This window comes from Pangasianodon hypophthalmus, chromosome 3 (genome assembly GCF_027358585.1).
Source record: "Pangasianodon hypophthalmus isolate fPanHyp1 chromosome 3, fPanHyp1.pri, whole genome shotgun sequence".
NCBI lineage: Eukaryota > Metazoa > Chordata > Actinopteri > Siluriformes > Pangasiidae > Pangasianodon > Pangasianodon hypophthalmus.
Window position 1 is genome coordinate 23,430,177 of NC_069712.1, and position 12,509 is coordinate 23,442,685.

The window sequence follows — 12,509 nt, forward strand, 5'->3', positions numbered from 1 at the left end:
TGGCATCCAAATAACGCTGGTAGATAACGTCCATTGTGACTGCCAAAACAATTAACTATTGTCAAGTGTGCTAAGAGTACTCGAGTGTACAACACTTTCTGTGTGACAGACAGAAATCAGACTAAGCAGTGATGATATCTGGTTTAGAAAACAGCAGTGATTGAATGATCTTTTTGAGAACACCCCTGATGTCAAGTGATCAGCGAGGAATTTGGACCGGACCTGTTTAACATCTCTGTCAGAAGTGAGAAAGCCTGATTAAAGCCGCTCTCACTCCTCAGCGTTCTCAGGAGGGACACTGATAAAGGCTTCGTCCCGAAAAGCAGAAGAAGCCTCCGTGTAGTATTCACAATCTTACCCCAACTGCATTGTGACGTAGGCTGCTAGTTAGCGGGGTAGTGTGCGGTTTGGGACGGAGCCAGAGGGGCTGGCTGGCCACCTTTGCTTCTGATTAACAGCAGGAAAAGGCACAGAAAAGCACCACTTCAGACCCATTCGCTGGAGTAATAGTCTCAGTTCTAGTTAGTGCAGTGGCCGTTCATTTTGTTGTAAAGCTGAATATTTCCAGGTAATGGATCAGCTGGAATAAAGTCGGGGTGTCTAAAGCAGTGGTTTGAGATTATAGTGGAGTCCCGCTTCTGTACTAAACAGCAGGTTAAGCAGTGTAGTGTGTGCTGTAGTGTGTGCAGTAGTGTGGAAAGTACAGTGAGGGGTTTGGACGCAGTCTGTAAGCCGTTGAGCCTGCAGTCGAACGGGGTGCGCTGTGACGTCATCACTTCCGCCCTGCGCGCGCTGTGTGCTGTGTGCCTGCTCGCCTTCTCTGCTGCACAATCCAACATGGAGTAATGAGAGATGGGGCTCGTACGGGGCCACCCTCAGCAACATCAACCGCGCATTTAGCACCACAGCCTGTCCGGAATCCATGCAAATGCTCCTTACGGGAAAGAATAACCAGGGCTTATTCACTCGCGGCTGCGGATTTGGCGTCCTTCACCACTTTCATCAGCAACTGGTTAGCTCCGGAGGAAAAAAAGAGAGACGAAAAGCCATCAGGAACGGAGGGACGAAGAGGAGAACAAAAACAAACCGAATACGAAAAGGGCTAACCGAGTGACAGTAGTAGTGCAGTGACATGTGAGGGATTTATTTTGGGGGAAAGGGTGGCAAGAAACAATGACGAGCGAAAAGAGTGCACCCGCTGTGGGATTTTGTGCTAGGTGAAACGAGAAAATGATTGAAGAAACACACCCAAACGAGTAAGTACACGGTGCAGAATCCTTTTTTTCCTGCTTCTCTGCTGAGTCCACAGCCAGTTGTTTGCTGTGGGTTGCTGTGCACGCGCTTGCCTGTGGCGCATCTGCCTGCTGAACGCGAGCGGATCAGACGCGCCGCTGGCCAAAGTTGAACAAACTCTTTCTGCTGAAATGCTTTGTATTGACAGAGAGAGCTGGAAAGCGGGGTGGGGGGAGGACTGGGGCTCTCTCTGCTTCTCAGGGGAGGGAGGAAGAGTGGAGCGAGTGGGGCGGTTCGGATACATTTTCAACTAAAGGCATTTACTAATCTTCGTAAAAAGCTCTCTCCTCTCGTGCACGTCTCGCGAGCTTTACGTGCACATTTAGCTTCTGAATGAGGGATTCGCTTTATTTCCCTGCACTTTATGTGGCGTTTTGCACGTTTGTGCACATGCAGCACACTGAAAAGACCAGGAGAGCTGAATGATATTAGTGCATCCGCCATTTGTGTTTTTTTCCCTCTCCCCCAGCTTTTGAATCGCTCTCATTTGCATACAGTGCTTCATTCATAAAAAAAGGCTTGCTGCCATTTGCGTTGCAGAGTTTATGCATGTGGGAAAGACACACAGACACACACACACACACACACACACATTTTATATATATATATATATATATATATATATATATATATATATATATATATATAAGTTGTGTGTGTTTGTTTGACATGTATTTGGCTTTATTGTATTTATTGGCCCATGAACCTCAGTGAAATTTGATAAAGCTCATGTGTAAAATGTTTTCTTGTTTTGCTAAAGCATCCTGTCTTTTAATGCACATTTCATTATTTTCCCTGTGCATGTAGACTGTATGTGCAGGGCTTGGATGTAAGGCTTGGTTCTGGGCTTCTCGTCAGGCCTTTCTGAGCTCCAGACTGATTTACCTGACTCGTGCATACAGCGCGCAGCTATCGCGAGAACTTACGGCTAAGTTTCTAAAAGCAGAAAATTGAGGCCTCAGTGTTGAATGAACGCAGTTTTGTCCTACGGAAGAGGGCAGAGGGAGGGTTTTTTGTTTTGTTTTTTTTTCCTCTCTCCACGCTTGACGCTGCTCTCATTCATAAAAGAGCTGAAGCGCCAGGCCGCGCTCCATTCAGCAGGCTACACAGGCTCAGCGTCCACAGACACGCACTAGCCGCTAATAAATAATGCGACTAAATCATGTACTGTTTTGCCTCCTACTTCGTACCACAGTATTCGGTTTGGGACACGGCCATCCATCTGGCTCGCGCGAGATATTTTGGATCAAGTTTGATTTTCTGAAGCGACTGGAAACACGCTATTTAAAATACTGAGCACCTAAATATCATCAAATATATATATATATCTTTTTGTTTAATTCCTTGAGCATTACAGACAAGCAGTTAATTGAAAGAGTTAAGCTAGCTTCCTGTGTGCTGGCTGTGGGAAAGCAGTAAGCTATAGGATAAAGGTTAGCTCTGAGTGCTGTGCTAGCCAGTAGCTGTATACTCGCTACATCAGTTAGCATTCAACTAACTCGTTTAATAAAAATAAAAAACATTATTTTAAACCCCGTGTAACACTGAAATTGGGTGATCTACCTCACCACACTGTCACACAGTTGAGCATGGACAGACATACCCAGTGGCTAGCCATGTCACTGTGTTCATCCTGGCAGCATTTGCACAACACAAACATGTGCTCGGTTTGGCCCAGAGGAAGACCACGATGAAGAAATGGCATTCAGCTAAAGGTCAATGTAGCCATGGGCAATCCTGCACAGCAAGAATCGATTTCACATCCTCATTTTCAGTGTGACTCACAGGGCCAGGCTCTGCTTTCAATTAAATTTTAACTTTTTACAGCTGTACAAACCTTGTGACTGTGCTAAATAGTCTCAGTGAATGTCCTTTAACAGTATAAAACCTGTAGAGTTACAGAGTTAATGACTAATACAGTATGCATCAGTTTAGCAGAAATATGGAAATGGGCTTTAATCCCCTGTACAGCTTTTGTGACAGTAATGTACACCTCAGACAGAAGCGTACACTTCAGGAATTAATTTGACCCACAAAGATTTCTGTCAACCAGTTATTTCATCTCAGCATTGTTTTTAATACGTGCTAGTGTTCGACATCTCAGCCACATGAGGAACACAGTGGAAGGTGGTTTGAGAAGTGATATGTGTTATGCCTCTTTCATTGATTTAAGATGTGCACTGATGATCACTTCATTTTCTGTAAGAGGATACATGGCTGGTGTTTTTTTTTTTTTTTTTTTTTTTTTTTTTTGGCGTCCAGTTGAACAAGATTAGGTTTGCTCAAATCGGCTTACGTTCCAAATGAGAACATAATGCGTTAAAGCTTGACGTTTCATACAAATAGCCTTTATTTCTTGGTGGAATTAGATTTGAGGTAATGCTGTCCTGAAGTGTTTTGAAAAGTTTACTTGTGCTTCCAGTTGCATGATGAAAACACCTCAGACACGTGGCGTGTGGCTGAGAATACATTTCAGAGGCTTCTTCCTCCTACTAATTGAATCTGCATTCAACCTAAAAAAAAAAAAAAAAAAGAAGCATGCCATGTTCTTTAGTTCAGAATGGTGTGAATGAATCAGTTCACAAAGACGCATTCATTTTCACCCACTTTTCACACGTTGATTCATGCACTTGGATCTCAGCAGCCTTCTGGTCATTGTTAAAATCATATCCTGAATGTTTGAGTACAAAAATCCATGTAGTTTCAGCTGTTATAAGTCATTTTTATACAACTGCATTACTTTTTGAGCTGACGTATGTCTTCATACTTTTTTTTTTTTTTTTAACGTTTTCATACGATTTATTGTCATAATAGAGTAAAACTGATTTAGTTTACATTAAGTGGTCTGATAAAGCCAAGTAATATTTGATTCCTACGTAATGACTGTGTGAGTCAGCACTGTAAAATGCATATGGAACGAATCTTGACCTCTGCAGGCAGTTTGCTTGCTTGCTGTGTTGGAAGAGTAAGCTAAGAATCCTTAACGATACAAAGAAGTGGAAAGTGTATAGTGAGCAGAACAGTTCTTTAAATTGGTAAAAGAAGTTTTAGAGCACTATCGCTCATCTCATTACTGGATCCTTATGATGTCCCATTGTTCTGTAGGTCTATGTTTCATTCCTGTTGAGTAGAACAGCGGAAAAGACCAAATGTTCTTTGCCCAGCCAGTCAGGCTGTTAATTTTTAATTTGATTGTTTCCTCGAACTTTATTGGTCAAGTTGAGTAGTAAAATGTGATGGTTTATTTGTGTAGGCCACTCCGCTGCTGTAAAACAGGCCTGTCCAAACAGGGCCCTCAGTCTCACACAGAATGAGTGCCTTGTCATTTTTCCCCCCACCCTTTTGCCGTGGTCTCTGCTGGGAGGGAGCGCTGATAGTCCTTCAGTCATGTCCCAGACAGGAAACCATTATCTGTGCTTTATTGAACCTGTTGTTTCTTTACAATTGACAAAATGCTCCCCTTTTAAAGCCTTGCCACAGCAAACGAGGCCCTTTTCATTTCGACACTCTCATATGGTAATGTGTATGTGGCCTGTGGAAGCAACTGCACAGGCATCCTGCTTAGTCCATTTCTATAACCGTCCATTCAAAAATAAGTCCAGGGTCAGTAGGAGCAGTTAACGCCTTCCCTAGATAATGCATTGAGGTATTATTTAGGTTTGTGTTGGCAGTGTATGGCCTAAATCTGTAATCTACAAATCAAGTGAGTTTGACGATCAGTTGTGCTCAGTGAAAAACAGCTTTTCATGCTGCACATAGTGAAGGCAAAAATGTAATCATTTGCTTCCTTATAGTGCAGAAATAAGAACACCTGTTTGGAGAGGTTGCTATGCCTCATCTGCTGAAATGTTTCAGCGTGTCAACACACCGGCCGATTGCTTCAAATACCAGCATGGAAGTATAGCGCTTCTAAATGATCTGTGTCAATATTTATTTATAAATACTATTTATTTATAGTTCCATTAAAAATGTATTATAAAAATTTTGCTTTTTTGTGATTTTGCTCTCAAACTAGTATACTTCTATATTTCTTTTTCACTTTTCATTTCTCACGTGTACAGTGAAATGCACAATCCTGTTATGTGATGTGAGTTTCAGAGTTTCATAACAGAAACCAGTTGTGTTAAATTGCTTTAAACTATAGCTGTTGAGGGCCAAAATTGGGCTCTATGTCTGAAACTATCCTGCACCCAGTTACTTTGGAAATTGAAATAAAGCAATGCTACTGTCTGCCTCCCTCTAATGTTTTACTGCATGGAATGTACACAGTGGTGAATCTGCTGTGAAAAAAGGGATACACTACATCTTATAACTGCAGAAAATAATAGTAGATAGATTTCCGAAGAAATAAGGGTGCGTGTGTGTGTGCGTGTGTGCGCGTGCATGTGTGTTTTCCCCTCTCATGCTGCTGGATTGCTGTTGTGCGTGGGCCAGGCAGGGTTAGTGAAGCCTTATCTGAGGAAGTAACAGTCTGCCCTTATCAGGTTTGGTACAACTGTTCAACCCACCTGCCAAAAAGGGCGGAAGCCACTATGCCTGAGGCTTTCCCCCCCTCCTTTGCCTGTGGTTTTAGAGTCTCTTTTCATGTGTGGTGATGATACAGAACTTTGACTCCAATCAGAAACTGCCTGTGTCTAGAACAGAAAACTTCATGAAGGTATTTCAGAGCCTGTGCACTGTGAGAATGGCACAGCAAACATGGATTTCAGTTACATCGACTTAGGAAATGCCAAAAACTGTCGTTAGTTTATGAGCACAAGCTACTAATTAAATTTTCACCCGGAAAAATCGCTGTATCAGAAAGTATATCCACCATGTGGATTTACAACTCATTTATCATCCACACCCAGCACAGTGCTGTGTTCAGTTAAGAGTTGGCCAACTTTGTTGTGGAAGTGTACATGAACAAGGTTTAGGGCTAAAATCCTGTTACTGTCATAGGCATACTTAGGCTATGTCCTATTATTCCATGTCCTAAGTATCTTTTATGCTGGAGTGTGTCTTTAAAGAAAATGTAGTTATCCTGGATGTGAATGAAGTGAACATAACAATGAATGAGACATTTAAGTGAAAAATAAATAAACTTGCTTAAATAAATACGTGAAATTTTATACTAATTTTCCCTCCTTTATAATGTTTGGGACCTGAATTTTACCATTATGAGTTTTTTGACAAGCAAATACTTAATTTCAGCAACCAAACAGTACAAATGATTTTTGTGACCTTTGTTGATTGTGCCAGTTTGCAGGGTCTAAATAACATGCAATCCTGAATCAGCCCCACTGTTGAACCACCAGGCCTGTGCTCTGTGGTCAAAATTATATAACAGACTTGAAAAGCTATTTCCTCTCCAACATTTGCTGTTCCAGTTTATCTGTGGAGTGTTAGGGCCCTTTTATACTTCTATTTGAACAGGCATCAGATGCCTTCAATTCTACAGCTTTGGAAAGGTACTTGGGATGGCACAGACTGCGGCAAGGAAAGTGGCTCTCTGATGCAGAATCGTCCAAATCAGCTGCTCACTTCTACTGTGACTGTATGATGTGTGAATGAATGGAGGGTTGGAAGCTCCGTAAACATGCTTATGCTGCATTTGTGGTGTCTTGAAAGTGGTAAATTGCAAGAAATAATGACATCATTTCCCAGCTTGGCACATTCGATGTGCGAAATGGAAAAAAAACCATGGATGCCTCCATGAAAGCGTGTCTTTTGTTTGCTCTGTCAGAATGTGTAAAGCTCATAAAAAGCATCTTTAACCAAACTTTACAGTTACAGGCCTGAGTGGCTATTGGTGCTGTTCCAATATAGTGAACTTCAAACATTCATGCAACATTTTAGACTGAAATTGCAGTACAGCAATAACAGCGGACAATGGCGAGTAGCTTAGCAACAAGCTAGCCAGCAGACAATAAGGAGTAGTGTTAGCAACAAGCTAACCAGCTAACGTTAGTGATAACTCTAATGTTGATGATTAGATGATTAAATGATTAGGATGGTCAGTGTTACTTTATACTGTTCGCAGTGTGTGCAGCCATGTTGGTCTGATGTCACTCTATAAACGGGGAGGGAACTGGTAGTTGAGAAGACTACTCCAAGTTGATGAATTGAAATTACAAGTCGAGAGGGCGTTTTCAGTGGTCTTACCCGGTTCTGGGCAGGAAAGTTGCAACCTCACATCAGTTAATAAAGTGGAGCTGTTTATATGGAGCAAGTGTTTAATTACTTAAACCTTGTAACCAGCTAAAAAAAAGTTTAAATCGTAATAAGAGACAAGTTGGAGAAGAGTCATATGAGTATACTGCTTTAATCGAGCTCTGAAGAAATTCAGAATCCCTCATTAAATGTTTTCCACTGGTAATATGATTGTGTATAATCTTCCTCAGATGAAGCCACAGCAAAAACGGAAACATCGCCATCTCAGTCGTAATGCTGCCATTTTATTTAAGTGGACAACAATAAAATGTGCACTTTCACATATCATGCCTTTCTGTTTACTGCCCGGATTCATTGTTTCATTGCAGCTAATGTGTTCCTACTGCTCTGAAAGACTGTGAAAGCTCAGGGCTTTCTGAAGTTTGTATTGGATGTCTCTCAAAAGCAGTTCTGACCCCGAATTGTTACGAACCCGTAATGCTTGAGATCTTATGTTGCGTTGACGCATGGAGCCTAACGTAGTACTGTGCTCGTGTACAAGTATGTATTTTCTTTCTCAGTATGGTTAGAGCAAGGAGGTGATACCAACAAAATGTCTATTTTGCAACTGTCTTGGGTGGGTAATGTTTTTAGCTTTCTAAAGTGTTTCTACTTGTCATCTTTTCTGAAAGGGAACATCTTTGCTGTAGAGTTCAACATAGAACCTATAAAGGTCAAAGAACTTTCAGCTCTTTATGGTGCTAAGAGTGTACCGTACTGATACCGTGTCTACTGTGTGGTGATTTTGGCGATTATAAAACATAACTACATGTTGTGTAGCCGTGAACTAGGATAGAGAAGACAAAGTTGATAAGTTGATCGCTGTTCCAAATAGACATGGCACAGTGCCACTTTTTCCTCTGATACTGATACTGTTGAATGAAACACTTCTTTGAAGATGGTCATCTCCGCATGCCCAGGCACTCATAGCCATCAGTTACAAATGCATAGCCATGGAACTGCAGCTCTTTTTATTCAAAGAAACGTAAAAAAAAAACAACTCATAAATATTAAATTTCTTAACATATTCGATGTCAATCCACTAAAATTCCTTTAACAGCTCTGAAACCAATTAGTACACATAACCAGTAGAAGAGTTCTGCCATCGCGTGACTCAACACTAATGATTAACTAGAAAAGTCTGAATGCTTTAAACTTTGCATGGCTTGATGTTAATAGTGTACTTTTGTTCAGTTTCTTACAACATCATCATTTTTCTATGCAGTAGCTGGCACACTGCTGTCCACTTTAAGTCTTTTTAAAAAATGCAGCATCACAGATAGTAACAGAGTGGCAGAGTTTTTCTGCTCAGTTTACTGTTGCCAGGGGAATCAGAGAAGATCTTAACTGACACAGTGATCCACCAACTACAATCTAACTTTATTTGCATTACTATATATAATAGTAATATGTAATCACGCTGAAAGTGTCCCAAAACAGATTTATTTTTATCATCACTGGGACAATGGGAAGGTGATCAAGGTGACAATGATGGCTACTGTTATCTCTCGACATACTTTACATAGGAGCTTGGTTACGTAGTGCTACAAGCAATTCTGTGATATCTCAGGCTGGATTTGTTAGAGAATGGGATCGGGTTGGTTCTTTGTTTTCCTCCAATAGTTGATCCATTGATACCCTCCCAACACTAATGCCATCTCTAATTCCAAGTAAAACAAGGCTCTGTGGCTACAGTGCATTAGCACTAACAATAGTTTCAATACTCAATAAAATTGTTTGACAAATAGAATCTTATTTTCTCTTTAAAAAAGGTTAAGAAGACCTTATCATTGTGCATTTGTTTGCCCTAAAGTGACAAAAAGTATCTGATACAAATCGTACTGGCTTTACTCACCATTCCAACATCCTCATGTGACAGCTCATGTGTTCACATGTCTGCCAACGTCTACATTTCTTTCAGCTGCACAAAACTGGGGTGAATAACAATAACTATCAGTGTACATCTTTAACATTTCCTCTAATGGGGGAAGTTGTTTCTTGGACATTGATCTATGCTACTTGGGCAGCCATTCTTCTCTGTACGTAGTACCCTCCTTATAATTGGACCATCGTTAACTTCCGACTGTTGCCATGCTGTTTAAAAGTTATGCTGGACATTTCAGTCTCATGCATTCTTAGAAAAAAGGAGCTTCTCAGGGGTTCTTTGGATGCTTAGCAGTTCTTTGTTGAAGCGATCTACATACTTTTCTGTGAGAGTAATTATGTCCTAGGGTTCTACATGGAAGCTTTATGGGTTTCCTCAGGGTTTTAAACCTCTGAACTATTCAGAGTGCTAGATTTAACCTAAAGACTGCCACAGGTAGACAGCAACATTAAAAAAATGAGCCTTCTATTGTAGGTGGCTTGACCTGGGTTATCATGACAATCTACTCCTTCCAGGCGCTCTCAAAAGCTCCTCCTTTGGATTTGGCCATTTCTTTGTACTGTTTCCTGACGATTCACGTGAGCACACAGATAATGGCACATGAAAGGCTTGCAGGTATTAGATCTGCTTTTGAGTTATGTGTGCCTATTGAAGCTGAGCAGGAATTCTAGTGTTGGTGCTTTACAGGCCTTAAAAGACAGATACAGTAATGATTGTATTTCACATATATGTAAGGGGAATAAAATAGGCTGACATGTTGTAATGTTCTTAAGTACTAAACCCTTTCATTTGTTACAAACGTTTTTCTATAGGTACATCTGAATCTCTCCTTCTAAATGGCCGTATGGAATGTTAAAAGCATATGCTTTTGTATAGGCTTCAGAAACATAGTGGTGTGCATGTAGGTGGATTGATGTGGAGATACACAGTCACTACACTGTTTCATGTTAGGTTGATCTCTGTCTCTCTCACATACACAGATGCACATGCACCTCCCACAGCATGTGTGGGTGTCATTGGATGTAGTCTTAGCTTAAGGTGTAGGTGTGTTGGACCTATGCAGTGTGGAGATCATATACTCTTTCACTCTTATCTTGAGATTGCAAGAGAGGAATAAAGCGAGAGAGAGAGAGATAGAGAGAGAGAGGGAGGAGAGAGAGAGAGAGAGAGAGAAAGAAAGAATATAGGGATTGAGAGCGAAAGCAGCACTGGGCTGTAGGCCTGCGGCTGAAGGCAGAATGGCTGCCTGCCGATGACTCATCCTCCACCGCTCGCCGTGTTTGTCAAGGAGACTGAATCATTCGTCGTATGTGAGAATAGCTGAAGCTTTGGTTGTGCACGCCAAGGACTGAGGCTCCAGTGCCCATGGCCGAGCTCATCCTCCATTCTTCGTACTGCCGATGCCCTGAGCGACACCACTGGATGCGCAGAGATGAATGAGAGCAGCCGGTAAGCCCTGTCACGTCTGGTTTTTCCAGATTGTTGTGTGATTGACTGTTTTTTTTTCCCTCCTCCTTGCTGTCTTGGTTTCTTTCTCCGTCTCCTCCCCATGCTGCGGCACTTGTGGCTCTCTGTTTTGTTTTCCGTGGACAGAGAAGACAGTTTGGCTGGATGCTGTTCTGAATTGCAAGTTTCTGGCGTGTGGGAATGTGTGTGGGTGTGTGCACACGTGTGGGTGATCAGTGCCATGGTTTGCAGGCTGAGGAAGGGAGCGCTGTGGGCTGCACTCAGAGCCTCCTACAAACACTCGGAACGCCATGATTAACTCAAATGTTTTTGCGTGGATTTTTGAACTTATAGTACGTAGACTGCTACACAGAGCCATCACATAACCATTAAAATGATCAAAGAAGCAAGCCAGTACTGATCAAAATGTCCAGACATTATTCCAACCGCTTAATAAGAGAGGAATCATCCAAGCATGAAACAAAGAAGGAGGTTAAGTATCCGGTTTAAGCATTCAGCATCGACTTTATGTAGACGAAGGAAAGAGAATGACCAGGAGTTTGAAATAAGCACATCGTTTCAAACCACAGGCATCTACTCTTTTAACAGTCTCCCTACAAAGGAGTGAGTAGGTTCAAAGGTGCTTCAGGTTCCCCTCCTCCACTGGTAGGACTTGAGAAAAAAGCCTACTGTGTTTCTGTGCAGCCATCTACCACCTTCTGCCTAATCCACAAACCGAGCACACGCCTACTCACCCTCAGCCTAGCCAGACCAGAAAGAGTCATTAATTGCAGCTTGCCATCTTTAAAAGTTCTCCATAAATAGGTGACTAATACCCAAAGTGTGTGATTCTGTGTGTTTTTGGTGGCATTTGGTGCTATTAGAGAGTGTAAAATGTGTAAAATGGCTGTCTTCACTATTACACCTCAGTGGCCCTTTGATGTTGGAAACAACTGTAGATAACAATATGAACTAATCTAACTTCCTGTAGATTGCCTAATATCTTCATTCTTGATTAATCCTAGTAAACAGTATAAGCGTTTACATGTTCTATAGGCTTCAGAGATGACTGGATTAGTCTGTACTCTTGGTGTCCTTCATTGTTCACTTGGGGTAGTATTGGCAACTTATTTAAGACTGTGAGAATGGGTACAGTCATGTGTACTTTTTAGACCTGGATGTCCCCTGATCATGATCTAATAGGCACAACTGTGGAGGGAAAAATCTGACGGCTTCCATCTTAACTTCTCCTTTCTCTGTCCCTTTGCCAGTTAGCACATACGTGAGAATCTCCATCCAGCACGTACACAGGGGATTCTGTGGTGTTTACTGTCATTTTTGCATTTCAGCGGAACAGCCCTTGTAGTCATAGCCTGGTCACTGAAGGCAAACCTGGCAGTAGAACAAGCTTATTGTCTGTGGTGCAATCGGAAAGAACCACTGTGTTGTCCCATGGACGTCCCTATTTCTCCTTCCGTGGTTAGTCAGGGAAATATTTGTGTTTACTGGAATTTAGTGGTCAGCAGTAACTTCTTTTATGATGTAAGCAGCTGACCTAGGTTATTTCCTTTTAAAATCACACCAGACAGCTGGGCCTTCCAGGCATATACACTCACTGAGCACTCACCTGTACACCTACTCATTCATGGAATTAACTAATCAGCCAATCATGTGGCAGCAGTGCAGTGCATAA

At 41.8% G+C, this 12,509-nt stretch overlaps 1 protein-coding gene across 1 annotated transcript in view; it reads left to right on the forward strand.

Moving 5' to 3' along the window:
* Positions 1-246: 246 nt before the first annotated feature.
* Positions 247-12,509, forward strand: part of spred2b (sprouty related EVH1 domain containing 2b) — a 29,967-nt gene continuing 17,704 nt past the window's right edge. The window contains exon 1 of the mRNA XM_026941706.3: positions 247-1,256. Within this exon, the coding sequence (XP_026797507.1) occupies positions 1,231-1,256 (26 nt within the window). The 5' untranslated portion in view covers positions 247-1,230. The remainder of the gene's footprint in view (positions 1,257-12,509) is intronic.